Source organism: Sebastes fasciatus, chromosome 14, assembly GCF_043250625.1.
Source record: "Sebastes fasciatus isolate fSebFas1 chromosome 14, fSebFas1.pri, whole genome shotgun sequence".
NCBI classification, from domain to species: Eukaryota; Metazoa; Chordata; class Actinopteri; order Perciformes; family Sebastidae; genus Sebastes; species Sebastes fasciatus.
In genome coordinates, this window is record NC_133808.1 from 15,982,398 (window position 1) to 16,001,053 (window position 18,656).

Below are 18,656 nucleotides of genomic sequence, written 5' to 3' on the forward strand. Positions count from 1 at the left end.
TCTCAATTACAAGTGAGTCCAGAAAAAATAAATAATAATGGTAATAAAATAGAAATATTTAAATATAAGTACTTGTAGACAACAACATGAGAAGTTATAAATAAATGTTTTCTAAAATATCCTTTGCAAAAGTATAAAAATGAGATAAAAATACAAGTATATTATGTAAACCAGTCACACTAAAATCAATAGAGCCTCTAACCAAATCTTTGAATTGCCCTATCGATAAGACTGTGTCAACTTTCAGTCTACTCTGTAAATTACTTTGTAAGTTACCTTGACCTGTAGTAATATTCTAATGCATACAGTGCTATACATGCCTGTTAATGAGGATTGATTCTTTTACAGCAAAGTGTCCCGACCTGATAAACTGGCTGTCCACGTATTTGAAGTGGATGAGGATGTCGACAAAGATGAGGTGAGTTTTATTTCGTTATAATGTCCTTGATATGCCAAAAAACAATCCAATCAACAGCTCAGAGTAATGAAGTATGTGTATTTGCAGTGTTTCTAGTCTGCATTTTTACACAGGATCACATCTCTTTATTAGAAACCCGGCCCAGAAAAGACTGCATGCTGCTAAATGTGTCTAATTCCTGGTATCGGTTTTGCCTTTCCTGTTTTCATTATAGCTGTTCATGTCTAATACCTGAATTTAATGGGAAGAATTAAGTGTAATTAGACTTAAAGATTTTTGCTGGCGTACCATGTCTCAGGCAACATTTGGATCTTTTCATCCTTCTCTAATTCATGTATGATGGAGTGGGTGTGTGATTGTAATGGCTGATTTGAGTCTTTGCAGATGATACGAAGCTGTGGCTGAAATGTTTTATCTAACATACTATGAGGTCACGCTCCCTCACAAGATGTATGATGATGATCCTGACCTGCTCTCCTCACGTCATATGTCAAACTGCGCCTCCTATAGCCAACTAAATGTGCTCCAGTTTTATCTGAAATACACAGAAAACAACACTGCAGTGTCTTTTTAACTGCGTGTTAGTTAATGCAGCTGTGATTGAGTAAAGCTGTGCCAGATCATCACGGATCAGGGTGTGTTCTGCTCAGTCTCACCTCTGACAGGACAGGCGGGGCAGGACTTCAACACAACTAATAGCAGGAAGATCCAAATCACCCTTTTTTCAACTCATGCCCTCTCTCTGGCCTCCATCTCTTCACAACAAGATTTTTTTTTAAACTGGGAGGTTGCTTGTGCAGATGAAAGAAGTCGTCCTCTAAAATCCCCAGAATAAATCATTATTTTTTTGCGATTGGGAGTTTTGGACCACATACCACATGGTTGTGAGATTTGGTTCATCTTGTCTTTGTCTGACTGGAGTTTAGTAATGCAACTGTTTGCTTTGCTGATTCTTTTGTTTATTTTTCTGGACTTCAGAGACGATGAACCCCGTGATTTTTCTGCCTCTCTACGGACTGGTGAATGTTGTCTAGACATTGACGAGGAGAAACAGAACCTTTCCAGATGCTTTTTAGATCATTCCACGAGGCACATTGAAAATATTATAATTCCTGCCAGCACTAAATCCCATTTCGCTTTATTAGACTGAGAAAAGAACAAGAAGAAGAAGTGGTGCTGGACCAGGTTGAAGACATCTTGAAAGGCCATTCACTCTTCTCATTGTGTGAAATTGTTAGAGATACAGTTCTTCACTTTAGTCTTTCAAAGTCTTGTGTAGGGCTGATATAAAGTGACCTTGCACGGCAGCTGTATTTTCGCAATATCATGCAAGAATCACGGGATCACATATCACACAAAAATCCATCTTGTCAGGCTTTAAATGATGCATTTGTGTCATACATGTCTTATTAGTAGGGCTGTCAATCGATTAAAATATTTAATCGCGATTAATCGCAAATTATTGACACATTTTTTATCTGTTCAAGATGTACCTTTTAAAGGAGATTTGTCAAGTATGTAATACTCTTATCAACATGGGAGTGTACAGATAATCTTGCTTTATGCAAATGTATGTATATATGTATTTTTGGAAATCAGTTAACAACACAAAACAATGACAAGTATTGTCCAGAAACCCTCACAGGTACTGCATTTAGCATAAAAATATGCTTAAATCATAACATGGCAAACTGCAGCCCAACAGACAACAACAGCTGTCAGTGTGTCAGTGTGCTGACTTGACTATGACTTGCACCAAACTGCATGTGATTATCATAAAGTGGGCATGTCTTTAAAGGGGAGACTCGTGGGTACCCATAGAACCCATTTTCATTCACATATCTTGAGGTCAGAGCTCAAGGGACCCCTTTGAAAATGGCCATGACAGTTTTTCCTCGCCAAAATTTAGCACAAGTTTGGAGCGTTATTTAACCTCCTTCCCGACAAGCTAGTGTGACATGTTTGATACAAATAGATTCTTTAGGTTTTTTTAGTTTCAAATGATGCCAGTATATTTACTAGCTTGAAAACTGAGTCCGGTACAACCTCCGGAAGATTATTTACGTTAATGCGTTAAAAAAATTAGTGGCATCAAAATGAATTTGCGTTAATGTGTTATTATCGCGTTAACTTTAACAGCCCTAATTATAAGAACTGGATACCAGACACCATGATGATGCCTATTCATTCCAATGAGAATCGCCAAAAACGTTCTTTAGCTTCCAGGATATACGGCCCACTGAATACACGCAGTAGTGTTTCTCCCGCTGGCCCCGCCCTTGAGCTCCTGCTCGGCCCATAGACTTTGCATTGTGGTGACGTCACTAATTTTTAAATCGCTTTTCTCGGCTTGAGGAAAGCTTTTTCAAATAAAAAAACTTTCATGGATGAAAAATTCATAATAGAAAGAGCCATTATCAACCTTTTTTGCAGTTTGAGGTGTCCCATCAACAGTTTTACAGACGTCTCTTTTACAGTGGTGGTCTATGGGAAAAATGCTTTTTGGCTGCAGGGAGATTGTTTGCTGCAATACTGGATGAATAGCTGAATACTGAATAGCCACTGGAAAAAAACTGGAAGCAAGGCTGTGTGGCGGCACCGTATCCAGGTCTTGTTATAGAGTCATGGTTTGTGTCCAGCAAGCCAGAGCCGGACAAATCAGCATCCTGTGTGAAGCTACTGGCAGCTAAACGGGCGTGGCTTACATGTGTGTGAGGTGACATAGAGAGAGTTTGATTGACAGATGGTTCATCCAATCACCTGCCAGGTGTTTTCTTGAAAGTGTCTGCCCTTTTCCAAACAGTTTCCAATGACATCTTGTCAGCTGGTTCTGTGTAACAAACCATCTGCCGACCGGGTCCGGTTAGATATAAAGGGCCATAGAGCTCTCCTCTTCCTTCATTACTCTCATAATTGGTTTATTTTTACAGATCATGATAGCTGGTGGATCACAGTAGCTTTGTGTTTGATCGTATGTGATCTCATGCTGCCAGCCTTATGGGTGTGAGATGATCTGTTCGTCGTGTTGTGGATCTGCTGCGAGGATGGAGATATTTATTTTGTTTAACAGTCATAGTTTGTTTAATGTTCCTCTGCCTGCTTGTTTGGACTGAGACAGACCTACATGGTGTTCTGCTCTGTGTCATCTCAAACCCCAACATCAAAGGTTTTCTGCACAGTGATGCGAGGCGAGGCGAGGCAGGGTGTGTAAAAAAACATCAGTGATATGATATCAAGATATGATGATCCACTGCAGAAATATCCAAGTCACGTTCTTCTTTAAGCAAAATCTGCCACATTTTTAATATATAGATGTGTTTTCTCTGCATATTCGTTGATTTTAACAATTTCTTGGAAACAGGTGACATTAAATAGCCCCATTTTTAAGTATTACGACTTGTTTCAGGATGAAAAAATGTGAAATGATTTCACTCAATTGGTACATTTGTGGATATATGTTACAGTATGTGGAAAACAAGATTTTAGGAATCAGTACATCAGACCAGGCACTACATCATCCAGAGCAGACTTCCATGACCACGAACCAGTAATAGTAATAATGCTATGCCGAAGAGTTGCTGTGTATTTGGTTGCACCAACAATGAATCCAAAAATGCTGATCTCCGATTTGTTCCCCTGCCATGTCCTAACAAAGATATCATAGAGGGGATTTATGGCTCCAAGCTATAGACCAGACCAGCATCGCGTCATCGCCGAGGCTGCGCTCCCGTTTGGGGGAAAGAAACTCGCTGTCACAGGAGAGAAAATGATGAAACGCTGTTATGTAGCGGGTTAGTGAGATTTGAGGCACTTATGATACGGTACGATATGGTAAATCGCTTGGGTGGGAGGCTGCTGCAGTAATACGGTCATACATTAACGTTATAGCAGCATCAGACTGTCGTCTCCAACTAAATCTCAGCCCATTGATCAAACAGCTGGCAGTTACCATGTTGGTTATTTACAGACAACACTTAGCCTAACGTGATTCAATCAAGTATATAGAGATGTCTGGATAAGCAATATCCGGCCATTGTGTTGAACGGGGAAAGACTGAAGGGACATGGTGGCGATCAACCTTAATTTATTAAGGTTTCGCGAACGCTGAGGTTCAGGCAAGGTCGCAAAATAATTATTAGAAATGTGTATAGAACAAATATTTGTATAATAAAAAATTAATGCATACGAATTTGTCAAAATTACAATCAAAACATAAGTCAAATTGCATTGAAGTCTATGGGATTTTCGGTTTTCTTTCCCCCAAAAGGGGGCGTGGCCTTGACGAAGGACCCGTATGTGCCGGTCTGATGTATAAATAGGCTATGTATTTATTTCCCTTGCAATGTGTACAGTATCAGTGTGTATTAAATTGTCTCGTCTTGTGTCTCTTGCAGGACACGGCCTCCCTAGGATCCCAGAAAGGCGGGATTTCCAAACACGGCTGGCTGTACAAAGGCAACATAAACAGTGCCATCAGCGTCACCATGAGGGTGAGGCATTAACTGGATTTTGTATTATTCATCTTGTCTGTTTTTAACATGTACTATTTCTAATTGCCCATGTCTGGTTTTACTTTTTTTTACTTTATGTCTAACGACTTGTAGTTTTAAAGGTTTATTCCACCCAAATAAGGACTCCCACTATGTAATTTTTTCCATTGCAGATATTTCCCATAAGTCAAATCCATTTTGTTTATATATTGTAGCGCACAATTATAAATCACAAATTTGCTTCAAAGGGCTTTACAATCTGTACAGCATACGATACCCTCTATCCTTAGTATATCCATTCATTGGTTGAGTTTTGTGCCAGGTTTTAGTTATTGTCTTTTTACAGACAGGCTTCTTATCACTGGCAGCCTAATTGTGTACTGTATATTGCAGTGATTTAATGTTATGACCAAAACATTGCACTTTGTTTTCCAATAATTGAATGTTATTTCTTCTTTTTTTTTCAGTCGTTCAAGAGGCGGTATTTCCATCTAACCCAGCTCGGGGATGGCTCTTATAATTTAAACTTCTACAAGGATGAGAAGATCTCCAAAGAGCCCAAAGGAACCATTTTCTTGGATTCCTGTATGGGTGTGGTTCAGGTACGCTCTCTGGCACGAAGACAGTGATTGTTAAACTGCGATGACCCTGTATGACCCATCACCTCCTTTGCCAAACGGGATATCCCGTGGCCTGGTCTCTCATGGAAATGAACATGCCATTTACCGGAATAAACCGAGAATACCGTCATAGCTACATCCTCTTCACAATTCTTTTCTCCATAAACATATTTCCCAACATACAGTTTAAACTGTAAGCTACAACAGGCAAAATTTCAGCACGAATTTCTCTTAAAATGATGGGCTGCTGCTGAAAAGTATCTGTGAGACCCTCTGTTGTTCATTTCCCTGAAACCAGAGCTCTCTCCTCCCCAAGGTCATGCTTTACTGCTGACTCTCAGCTGGTGAAACAAGGTGAGTGCTGAAGTCTCACTTCCGTGCACTTTCCACCAGCTTCACAATCAATGCCACGTGCAGGCATCCGAGTGTAGGCCAAGACTCACTGGGTGCATTATGATCTGTCTGTCATCTCAATAGATGGAAAGAAGCTGATCTTACTGATGAGGCACCCAGCTGGCATCAATCAGATATCGGTTGAGTGTTTTTCCAGGATTGTCTGATTTCTATCGTGTGGAGAGGGAGAGTTATCAGCCCAAAACTTAGGAGGAGGAGAGGGTTACACATGTGCATTTGAATGCTTTTAGATTTTTTGGAGGTTTTATCAGTGCTGGTTATGGTGTCCGTGCCATCACCCCCTGAGTTTCCCCGAACCTCCACACAACCTGTGTTTTCAACCACAGACCTTTACTCGGTTACATTCCTCTGTGGTGGAATGATAATTAATTCATTCATTCATTGTTTAAAATAAATTGTAAAAGTATATAAGGGTTTAGCATACATTTTGGCTCATTGGATCCACAGGAGTCTCAGCTTTACATTGATAACCAATTTATGCAATTCTAAGACTGTTTAGGGACCCCAGTATGCAGAAATATTCAAAAATAAGACATTTATACCGCATGCAAAAAACTGCATGGTTTTTGCCCCAAACTGCATGTGATTATCATAAAGTGGGCATGTCTGTAAAGAGGAGACTCGTGGGTACCCATAGAACCCATTTTCATTCACATATCTTGAGGTCAGAGGTCAAGGGACCCTTTTTGAAAATGACCATGCCAGCTTTTCCTCACCAAAATTTAGCCCAAATGTGGAGCGTTATTTATCGTTCTTCCCGACAAGTGGTTGATACTAATGGATTCCTTCGGTTTTCTAGTTTCATATGATATCTGTAGCTTCACTCTAGCTCTAAAACTGAACATGCTACAGCCTCTGAAAGACAGTAAAGTCGGTCGGGCTCAATTCAGCAGCTTTGCACAGCCTCTTGTATACCACATGCATTTGATGAGTTTTCTGCTCTGATGAAGTCACAAAGATCATGTGACTTAAACTCGACCATTCTCCGTGAGTGGAACTGCAGATGTTTAACTCTGCAGCTGTAACGGCATGTGCAGTGACATCATACTGAGCCTCAAGCTGCTCCTGCGCTTTGTTAAGACGCCAACCTATGCTCAAACACACCAAGCATTTGCCGCATATTAATGAGGTGAACAGCGGTCCCTGTAGGTTAACTGATAATTCTGGTTTGGGGGTTTTATTGTCTCTTTTCATTTCTACTCCTTCACTGAAGGACGGAATACAGATGCGAACAATATCGTAGAAACGGTTTTGACTGGTTTGTCCACTCATTTCCCCGAGGAAGTGTGCAGCTGTGTTGTCTAGAACACAGAGACCGATCCTTCTACCTATCAGATGATTAAGTCTGTTTATCAGAACTCCAGTTTTATTTCTCCTCTGCGTGTTTACTCAGCCAGTCTGCCTCCCTATCACTCCCACTCTGCTGTTTCGACATTGCAGGCCAGCTATAGTGATAACCAAAGCATAACAACTCACTGACTGCTTACAATAATGACTTGACTTCCATATTCAGCTAAATAAATCCTGCTTGAATACTTTATTAAAACGCTGTGTCATGGAAAATCTGCAGCTGAATCAGCAGTTATAGGTTCTGATTGGGCTTTAATAGAGAGAAGCTCAAAAGGGACGGTGACATCATAGAGGTCATAGCTCAGGGCTGCAGATCCAGCTCCTTTTCTGTTGACTTCACTCAGCCGTTAGAAAAGTCTCTGCTGTGGTCCTGGCAGAGCTGGACGCTTTGTTACGCAGATGGAAATAATCTGTTCCTCCCAACTCACATTGTCCATTTGCTTTCTGTGGCAGTTAAATTAAATCTGCCTTGCATCTCTTTCCAAAACAGTGACTCATATTTTGTAGGGATAAATAATAGTGTCATTTTTTTAAGTCCAGTATATTGTTATTGAATGTTTACTTTGCAAGTTTTTGCAGGCTCAGACTTCATAATACAAGGAAGTGGTAGAATGAAAGTGAAGCAAGCTGTGATTTAGATCATAAAACTAAGAATCGACTGCATTCTGATGAGCAGTTGTTGGATGTTAGCTTTGGATAGTGAGATGAAACTTCAGCTCTGCCTTGTCCACAGTTGGGTATTTGATTTTTAAATGTGAAAAACTAAACTTAGTCAATCAAAAGACAACAAAAAGTATTGTTTTATACACTCAAATTAGTTTTGATCTTCTAAATTTGACTCTTCTACATCATTTTTTTTTTCTCCCCCTTTTATTTCTGTGGCTGCAGAATAACAAGGTTCGGCGGTTTGCGTTCGAGCTGAAGATGCAGGATAAGAGCACCTACCTGCTGGCTTCAGACAGCGAGGGAGAGATGGAGGATTGGATCAACACGCTCAACAAGATCTTGCACAGCAGCTTTGAGATCGCCATGCAGGAGAAGAGGAACGGAGACATTCATGACGGTGTGTGTGTGTTTGTCTGTCGGTCCATATTTTTCCAGCGCCTTGAAAGAACACAAATATGAAATGGAATATTATTTTGTGTTAGACAAAATATTATCCAAGTCCATGATAAGAAATTATTTATGTTTTTCATAGTCTTGGAAAAATATGTGGTTTAATTAAGAAATAGTTTTTGCAGACTAAAATATGTCAGACAAAAGCAGCTTTTGTGTGGTTACACTGGCAAAATTATGCGAATAATATAAGTGTTTTGCTTCTTAGCAAGTTATCGGCGAGAGTCCAGACAGCATGATCTCTACCTGTAGAGCTGCAATGACTGGCTTATCAACAGATTAGTAATCTGCAACCATTTTCATAATCAATTACTTGTTTTGAGTCAGTTTTTAAGAAAAAAAATTCAGTTCCAACTTCTTAAATTGGAATATTTTCTAGTTTCTTTAGTCTTCTGATTGTAAACTGAATATCTTTGGGCTTTGGACTGTTGGTCGGACATAACATGACATTTGTGGATGTCAGCTTGAGCTCTGAGAAATTTTGATGGACATTCTTTGGACATTATTTTATATGGTGATATTTTATCTGTTGAAAATATACCTTTAAAGGGAGATTTATCAAGTATTTAATACTCTTATCAACATGGGAGGGAAAAATATGCTTGCTTTATGCAAAATGTATGTATATATTTATAATAATATTGTCTAGAAACCGTCACAGGTACTGCATTCAGCATAAAAAATATGCTCAAATCATAGCATGGCAAACTGCAGCCCAACAGGCAACAACAGCTGTCAGTGTGTCAGTGTGCTGACTTGACTATGACTTGCCCCAAACTGTCTGTGATTATCATAAAGGGGGCATGTCTGTAAAGGGGAGACTCATGGGTACCCATAGAACCCATTTTCATTCACATATCTTGAGGTCAGAGGTCAAGGGACCCCTTTAAAAATAGCCATGACAGATTTTCCTTGCCAAAATCTAGCACAAGTTTGGAGCGTTATATATTTAACGTCCTTCTCGACGAGCTAGTATGACATTGTTGTATTCCTTAGGAATTCTACTTTCATATGATAGCAGTATCTTCATGCTGTCTTTAAAACTGGGACCGGTACAACCTCCGGAAGATCGATTGCTTTAATGCGTTAAAGAAATTAGTGGCGTTAAAACAAATTTGCGTTAACTTTGACAGCCCTAGTAATTACTGAAGCTGTCCTTTTCATTAGGCCTACATTATATTCATGTAATAAATGTAATTTAAATAGTAATCTGCACGAGAAATAATGAAAAAGAAATAATATTAAGTGATAATAATCATCTGCTTATAGTTATCACTTTGACCCAGACAGACGTGAGCGCTGTAAGAGGTTTCTACTGTATATCCAAAATAATAATCAACCATACTTCCAGTAAATCCATTCATCATTATCAGTTTATTTATTCTGGGATACTGTATGTACCTGAGGATCATTCTCTCCAACATCCACTCACTACTTGTGGCTCACTTCTCCATTACTTCTTCCTGGCCCTGTAGCCTAGCGTAGCGATGTGATACCAGACCACCCAGGCTTTTAATACTCACCTCCTCCTGTCTCATAGGAGGCTTAGCCATGGAGGAAAGAGGCTGAATGCCTTTGCACAAAAACGCTCCACTAATCTTCCCAGACTCCTCAGCTTTTATTAATCACACTGTGCATGAGAGAAAAAACACAATTCCTCTTCAGGAGATCTCTGAGCTTTCATAAATATGCCATTGAGACCTGCTGTATCTCCATCTCAATCCTACTGATTCCAGTACAGTTGAATTACTGTTTACTGAACTTTGACATGTCAGTAAGTGATTAAGGATGTTTTACAACACAAGGGGGGTTTGTTTTATGCTCTACAATCCAATGATTTCTTGTATTTCCCTCTAGATGATGATCTTGGAAAGTCGGACAGTTCCTCTGGCAGCATGGACAGCTTTCAGGTAGGTCCTACTTTCTCAGCTGGATGCTCGCATGCACATTTGGTACATAATCACATGTAGTTGTAGCATTAAATCCCTGTTCCTCATTGAAGTTGTAAAGAAGAGGGCCTCTTGGCCACAAACATGTGGCTTGGATTTGGATTTAAGAGTTGCTGGTTACACACCTAATTTCTCAGTCGTTGATTTGTTTTTGTAGATCTGATCAAACCTTAAAAACATAAACCTCTTGTCGTGTGATGAACTAAAACTACGGCTGTCAATCGATTACAATATTTAATCGCATGATTGTCCATAGTTAGTTGCGATTAATCTTAAATTAATCACACATTTTTTTATCTGTTTAAAATGTATCTTAAACGGGAGATCAACATGAGAGTGATCAAATATGCTGGCTTTATGCAAATGTATGTATATATTTATTATTGGAAATCAATTAACAACACAAAACAGAGACTCGTGGGTACCTATAGAACACATTTTCATTCACATATCTTGAGGTCAGAGGTCAAGGGACCGCTTTGAAAATGGCCATGCCAGTTTTTCCTCCAACAATATTCAACACAAGATATCCATTAGTGGAACAAGTTGACACTTACTTTGACACCTGTATCAAGAGTTTAAAAGATTTTTCAGGATAGAAATCTGTGTTTTTTAAATGATTTACTGACTGATGACTTACAGGCTGCAAGAGTTGTTTTTTTTTCAGCTCCTCATGCTGTTACAGCGCACGCAATAGTAAAGCCATATGTGCATGGAAACTGGTGGTAACAGTTAACTGGGAAACAGCTTGACAGGTTACAGTGTGCTGGTACCACCTGACTCCCACCACTGAGCCTGTCCGCCCAGCGTGATTCAGCCTATAAAATATGAAGCCTCATTTCCAGATGGGTGCAAATGACAAAAAAAAATGTTCTGATGATAAAACCAACTGACTCTCTCAGACGATACTTCTGATGTTTCAGACCGTTTGTGGTTTAAATCAATTTAGGAAATGCCTTTGTTCTCCTCCTCAGAGTGCAAGAGATATCGAGTCCAGGATGAGGAGCGAGACCAGATTGAAGCTGTTCACCCTGGACCCTGACACACAGGTAAGCACATTTTAGTTCCCCATGCGGTAATGAGATCCAACCGAACACTCCCTAATGAAAAACTTTCCATTGCGCTGTCTTCAGAAACTAGATTTCTCAGGAATAGAGCCGGACGTGAAGCAATTTGAGGAGAAGTTTGGAAAGCGTGTTCTGGTGAACTGCAACGACCTCTCATTCAACCTGCAAAGCTGCGTGGCCGAGAACGAGGAGGGACCAACCACAAACGTAAGACTGATCTTTTTCTGGCCACAATAGGCCCTAAATAACAGAAATATCATTATCCAGCTCACTAGAGACGGAGGAGATGGTTTGTTAGAGCAGCCGGATGGACTCCCCTCATTATTTGAGCCGCTGAAGGACTCCTGTTGGCATAGCAACCAAGCTACAGGCTCAGTAATGGCGAGCAATCTGTATAATGGAGCCTGATGTCCTGCTGTCCCTCCCAACAGAAACTGTCAATTAAAGAGTCAACATGTCAAGACTCACACACACACACAAGTATATCCAACCAGCTCCCTCCGTCGGTGCATCACTAGCATTAGATGCTGCATAAGTACTGTAAGATGAATTATATTTATATTCATTGAAATGATTTTATTTAAGTAGTGGTGTATGTATATACTTTTTAGAGTTTAAAGTATCATTATTTTTATGTAGATGTGGAACTAAATAACGCTGTGCACATTGCCTGTAGTGTTATTAATTATTTAGGATGGCTGAGTGAAACCTTGCAAGACGGCTAAGTGATGTATTACATTTGCTGTCAGAGTCCTGTTGTCCAGCTGTTGAAGCGCCCATTTAAGTGGACTTATCCTTTAGTCCTGAAAGTAGTTGTAATGCAGAAACTATCTAGGTAACTGTGGGTTGTCCTGATTATGCAGACTGGTTTACAAAATTCACAAGTTGAAATAATCATCAGCATCATCTGTTTAATACAGAACTGTTACTCTCCTCCTTCTCCAGGTGGAGCCATTTTATGTCACCCTGTCACTGTTCGACATCCAGAACGGCAGGAAGATCTCCTCGGACTTCCACGTGGACTTAAACCACCCGTCCGTACGGGGCATGGTGCCCAGTAACACCAGTCAGTATATGAACGGGGGAGGGGACACCCACCCAGAGGGGCAACGGTTGGTCCACGGGGTGCCAGAGGCAGCCATGCAGTATCCAAGACAGGTACAAATACAGAAAAACATACCTTAAAACAGTAAGAAGAAAAAAAACAAGACTAGAGTCATGCTCGTGGGTCTGTGAAGCTGTATGGACACAGCGGTGCTTTGAGCTAAATGTTAAAGTCAGCGTGCTAACAATGACTTGTATGTTCACCATGTTCAACATCTTTTTTGCTAATCGTAACTAAACAACCAGAGGGGGACATGACTGTCTGTACAAAATTTAATGGCAATCCATCTAATAGTTGTTGAGACGTTCAATTAACTACAATGTAAAGCCATCCGCGGCAACAGTAAACGGTTCGAGAAAGTGCGCCGGGAGTGTGATTACGTAGTGTTTTTTTGTTTCGTTTGTTTTTTAGATAATTTTTGTGGTATTTTTTGCTTTTATTGGATTGTGACAGTGAGAGTTATGAAAGGTAAAGGGAGGGGATGACATGCAGCAAAGGACCGCGGGTCGGACTAGAATCCCGGGCGGCTGCAGTAAGGACTCAGCCTTGGTACATGGGGCACCCGCTCTACCAGGTGAGCTACCGGGGTGCCCCGTGGTGATGTAGTTTAAAGAGCGAAAGAGACACACCTGACGGGCGGGAGGGGAAGTGAATGGGCCTAACAAAAACAAGGCTTTCATCCAGGAGACCACTGCTTGTGACCCCTGCGTCAATCAGCTGTTTGTTCGTGTCCAGTTTCACCACGTTCAGTGTCATTTTCACTGTACAAACGTAGTAGTTTAAAGCCCAACTATGTATTTATTTCCTAAACCTACTGACAGTGGTTTTGATGCCAGAAATAAAGTGACACCGAGGGGCATGACAAAGCGGCGGTATGTGACAAATTTGGATGAGAACGTGTTGCAAAACCACAAATGTGAATCTGCTGGTGGCGCCAGAGGAAAAGTCAGGGGATCAACAAAGTCATTGGGAGTCATCCTCTGGGGAACATAACAATATTGAATGAATTGTTGAGATATATCAGTCTGGACCAAAGCGATCTCTAGCATGCCGTTAAAAAAACATCATGCTTGCTCAACAACTCCCCCACCTAAATGTGTCTTTTGTTTCATATTCAAATCCATCAATTCAGATGTAAAATATGTATTTGATATTGTGGAAATTCTAACATTTTTGTCGTCTCCACAGGGAGTGTTCTCGGTAACGTGCCCCCACCCAGATATCTTCCTGGTGGCTCGCATAGAGAAGGTGCTTCAGGGGGGAATCAACCACTGTGCCGAGCCGTACATGAAGAGTTCAGACTCCACCAAGGTACTGACCCACCCGTGAACCTCCATCACCGTCCTTCCACAACAGGCAGCATGTTCCCCCGCACTCAGCAGATTCCACCAGATTGTTCCACATTATACACAGATAATCATCCTTGTTTTTAAGTGCTGACCAGTTGCACAGACGCTCAACACAAGCATTGACTTTGGCTGTACAAATGTGGTTGTGCACCATGAAGGGACCGCGGTGGGTAGTAATGTGATTCAGGAGAGAAGAAAATGTGTTTTGCAGCGTGTATGGCAGCATGCTGAATATGTAACAGTGCTGCAGGGCTGAGACCAACCATCGTGTGTCTAAGTGATGTGTTCCTGTTTTCCACTAGGTGGCACAGAAGGTCCTGAAAAATGCCAAGCTGGCATGTTGCCGGTTAGGCCAGTACAGGATGCCTTTTGCCTGGGCAGCAAGGTACTTTATCGCTTTTAGTAATTAAGATGTTTTACTGAATGTTCTGTCTGCATATAATCAGGCTTTCCCCTTAGTTTTCAGCAAACAGTTCTGTGTGCTTCACACCTGCACCACAGCCCATATACAGTATATGGAGGACGGAATCTGCCCAAATCAAAAATGAATAAATTAATTAACAACTCGATAAATAAATTAATACATAAATAAATAAATATGCCATTGAATGTACCAAAATGAATATTAAAAATAAGTGTAGGCATAATTAATTGATACAATGTGACATCAATTTATATATTTTTTTAATTTGCTCCTTTATTTATTTACCTTTTTATTAACTCCCCTATTTATCTACTCTTCCATTTCATTTTATTTATTTATTTTATTAACTTTTAAAATTATTTATTTATTTTAAATTAATTTTTTATTTATTTTAAATTTATTTATAAATGTATTTATTTATTTTGAATTCATTGTTTATTTATTTAAAATGTATTTTTAAATGTATTTATTCATTATTTTATTTATTTATTCATGCATGCATGAATAAATAAATGACTCGATAGATAAATAAATAAGTATGCCATTAAACGTACCAAAAATAAAATTAAAAATAAATGTAGGCATTCATTAATTGATTAAATGTGACATATATTGATATTTCTGTTCAAATTTGATTTGCTTTTTTATTTATTTATATCTGTATTAATTGTCCAGTGAAATATTATCATCCTAGTACTTCAAACAGTTTACGTAGGTGCGTTCAGGACAACATAACTGACTCTTCTGTTCCTTCTTGCAGGCCTTTGTTCAAAGATGCTTCAGGGACGCTTGACAAAAGTGCTCGTTTCTCAGCTCTGTACAGACAGGACAACAACAAGCTATCCAATGACGATATGCTCAAGCTGCTGGCCGATTTCAGAAAGTTAGTAACGCTTCTATGAGTGCTCTGTATTATAAACTGTCTGAGTAGTCTTTCAGATGTTCTGGAAAGGCAAATATGGAAAATATGTTCCTATAGGTTGTACTTAGGAAAATTATGGTCAGTTTTGAAAATTAGATGTTTGCTCACATCTATGAATGTGGTGTGTGTGTGTGTGTCTATATATCATTTGTAGATGATAGCAAAGGCTAAACTGGAGTTTATTTTTCCTTTCCTCAGGCCAGAGAAGATGGCCAAGCTGCCTGTAATCCTCGGAAACCTTGATGTTACCATTGACAATGTAGCCCCCGACTTGACAAGTAAGGCCTCTAAATTCTCTCCGTGGAGCCAACATGTGAGATGAAAGCTGCTTCTGCTCAGAGCAGACTGTTTATTTGGTCTCCCTCCCTCCCGCTTCTGTATATAGATTGTGTTACCTCATCCTACATTCCTGTGAAGCAGTTTGATGTCAGCGAGAAGACCAGCATCTTCTTTGAAGTGGAGGAGTTTGTGCCGTGCATAGCCAAATGTTCTCAGCCTTTCACCATCTACAACAATCACCTCTACGTCTACCCAAAGCACTTGAAGTACGACAGCCAAAAGTCATTCGCAAAGGTATCACAAACTTTTATTAGTGTTACTTGGCAGGTTAATTGACACTAGAGGAGGAATTATGTCCTCCATATGTAGCCCAAAAGTTTCCTATGTTAGACCGTAAAATTTTGATATTGTTACTGGAGAGATTCTCTAACTTAAGGGCAGGTCCATTATTTTTGAGTTTTTTGAGGTTTTTATATCATCTGTAGCTTCACAGTGACGTTTCTTATGTATTTGAGTGTTTGGATTTGAATACATAAGAAACACCAGCTGACTTTCTGCATGATGACGCTGCTACATACTGTATACAGTATACAGAACACAAATTGGACCCACCCTTTAAGTTCTTGTGGTCTAAAGCTACAGCTATTTTCTCTCATATTGTGGCTAACTGGGTCATTTTTGCTCCTTGTGTCTGTCCTCAGGCTAGAAACATAGCTGTCTGCATTGAGTTCAAGGACTCGGATGAGGAAGAGGCTGTTTCACTGAAGGTAAACTCAAATCTATCCTGGAAGTGCTTCCAAATCCCCAAAGGGCAACCCCTCCCATCACAGGAGCCAACCAACTATTGTTATCATTTCACAGTGCATCTACGGCCGACCTGGAGGACCCTTGTTTACCAAAAATGCCTTCGCTGGAGTATTACATCACCAGCAAAACCCCGAATTCTACGATGAGGTGAGACACACTGCAACAAATGTCTTAAAACGGAAAAGGTAAGTCAATACAATCAATGACTGAATGTTTATTTGTGCTGTTATTCCTTTAGTTTAAGATTGAGCTGCCAACCCAGCTCAACGAGAAACACCATCTGCTCTTCACCTTCCACCACGTCAGCTGTGACAGCAACAGCAAGGCCAGCACCAAAAAGAGAGACCTGGTTGACGCTCAAGGTAACACTGATTCACAATCATCATTTAAAATATCTGTATTTTGTGTGTATTTTTACTGGCTCTTAGCTGACTATCTGTCTCTGCTCTCAGTGGGTTACGCCTGGCTCCCCCTGCTGAAAGATGGCCGGGTGACCTTGAATGAGAGTCAGATCCCTGTGGCCGCCAACCTGCCTGCTGGATACCTCAACTGTCAGGAGGGTGCCAGCAAGGTAGAGTGCATCCTCAAGCTTGGCCTCATCTACTCAGAGTTCAAGTTTTGTCCTCTCTTTTTCATTCTTTAGTGCAAAGCTTATTTAAATAAACATGTTTTGATGAAAGCCACAACCCACAATATAAAAACTTGACTTTTAATGGGATATGAACGTCTGCAACAAAAGGGCATATCTGTAGAGATAATAGCCAGATTTCCACTAAAAGGTGGTTTAAAGACCCGTGGAAATTAGTCCGCTGACGTATGAAAAAGCAACATGACATGAGACAAGGACTGCTGGTGGTCACAGCGGTAAACACACTCTACAGCCTGCAGTTCAATGTGAAATAAACTTTTTGTCTCACTGCGACGCCGTTTACTGCTGCATATATTTACTGATGCAAGAGGAGGAAAATTAAACTAAGAGCGTCTGTCTTCACAGTAAATCCTCTGTTGAGTGTTAAATGGTTATTTATTTGTGCTTTAGAACGTAACCGCCGTGAAACAGTCAGGTAATAACTTTTCTTTCGCTCATTCACAGCACCGCCGCGCTGTCTTCTTCTTCTTCTAACGTTACCGCTCACCCTCGCTCTATATATCTCTCTCTCTTTTTCTCTCTGTCTTTTTTTTAATGAGTTAGGAAGCCGACAGCAGAGACTAACTTTGCTTACAATGTCATCAAACAACGAGAAATCCTCCACCAGGGAGGTAAAATGGCCCCAAAAAAAGGCCCTAGAACTTAATTTAGACTCTGGTCCCTGCAGTCGAAACACAATGAGTTCCTCAAAAGGTTCCTAGTTCCGGGGGAAAGTTCCTGCGCTGAAACGAGGCCTATGACATGAACTTACTGCAGAATATTTATTGAAGTATTGAGTGAAGAATTGTTGTTTTTTCTTTGTACAGCATTCAGGCCCTGAAGTCAAATGGGTGGATGGAGGCAAGCCTTTATTTAAGGTGTCCACTCACCTCGTGTCCACCGTCTACACTCAGGTTAGTTTTTAACAAACTTTCTTCTCTTTTTCTTCTTTTTTGTTGTCAAATCTGAATTTGTGCTGTGGTTTCATTACAACCCAGCTTCATGGAGTAAACCTCTGTAGTCTGACCTTCTTTTTGTCTCTCACAGGATCAACATTTGCACAATTTCTTTCATCACTTTAAGAGCACCACGCCTGCAGCGCAGGTGTCAGGAGGAGAACTGGTCAAATACCTGAAGGTAAAGCGATGAGTATAAAAGCAAGGGATTCAGTACAAATACTGACTTTAATGCATGCCAGTTAATATTAAAGCAAAAACATTAATGCTTTTTCTTCAATTAATTTAATAGTAATCATAAACTTTATTTATAAAGCACCTTTCATACAGGGGGAGTAGTTCAAATGCTTTACAAGAAAGTGAAGAAAACAAAAGAAAAGAATAAAAACAGACAGATTAAAAGGTGCATATACTGAATGATAAAACCAAACAATAAAACAAATCGAGGTGTAAGAACAATAAAACCTGTAAAAGATAAGTATAAAACAAAGGTAGAGTGACAGCTAGTTAAAGGCAATGCTGAATAAATGTTCACAGAGCTCGCATCTCTTAGAGCCTTGGTAGGGAATTCCACAGTTTTGGTGCAGAGTTAAAAAAGGCTGAGATGCTGCTTTTCTTATTTGTGTGATAGTTTGTATTTTAAAAAATGGCAGCAGAAGCTCTAAGAGGCCGTAAAGGATTATAAAACGACAAAGAGTTAGTAATATAGGCCAGCCCCAAACTATTTTAGATATTATGTAAATAAAATTTTCTCAAATATGC

General features: G+C 40.0%; 1 protein-coding gene across 5 annotated transcripts in view; it reads left to right on the forward strand.

The window, feature by feature from the left end:
• Positions 1-18,656, forward strand: part of LOC141782633 (dedicator of cytokinesis protein 9) — a 99,487-nt gene that overhangs the window by 55,542 nt on the left and 25,289 nt on the right. For all 5 annotated transcript variants that reach the window (XM_074659225.1, XM_074659222.1, XM_074659223.1 and 2 more), the window contains 19 exons: positions 349-418; positions 4,813-4,908; positions 5,376-5,510; positions 8,181-8,355; positions 10,266-10,318; positions 11,332-11,406; positions 11,491-11,631; positions 12,370-12,582; positions 13,718-13,840; positions 14,181-14,263; positions 15,063-15,185; positions 15,423-15,502; positions 15,610-15,797; positions 16,205-16,270; positions 16,365-16,457; positions 16,549-16,672; positions 16,763-16,881; positions 17,766-17,852; positions 17,986-18,075. In XM_074659225.1, the coding sequence (XP_074515326.1) occupies positions 349-418; positions 4,813-4,908; positions 5,376-5,510; positions 8,181-8,355; positions 10,266-10,318; positions 11,332-11,406; positions 11,491-11,631; positions 12,370-12,582; positions 13,718-13,840; positions 14,181-14,263; positions 15,063-15,185; positions 15,423-15,502; positions 15,610-15,797; positions 16,205-16,270; positions 16,365-16,457; positions 16,549-16,672; positions 16,763-16,881; positions 17,766-17,852; positions 17,986-18,075 (2,134 nt within the window). The remainder of the gene's footprint in view (positions 1-348; positions 419-4,812; positions 4,909-5,375; positions 5,511-8,180; positions 8,356-10,265; positions 10,319-11,331; positions 11,407-11,490; positions 11,632-12,369; positions 12,583-13,717; positions 13,841-14,180; positions 14,264-15,062; positions 15,186-15,422; positions 15,503-15,609; positions 15,798-16,204; positions 16,271-16,364; positions 16,458-16,548; positions 16,673-16,762; positions 16,882-17,765; positions 17,853-17,985; positions 18,076-18,656) is intronic.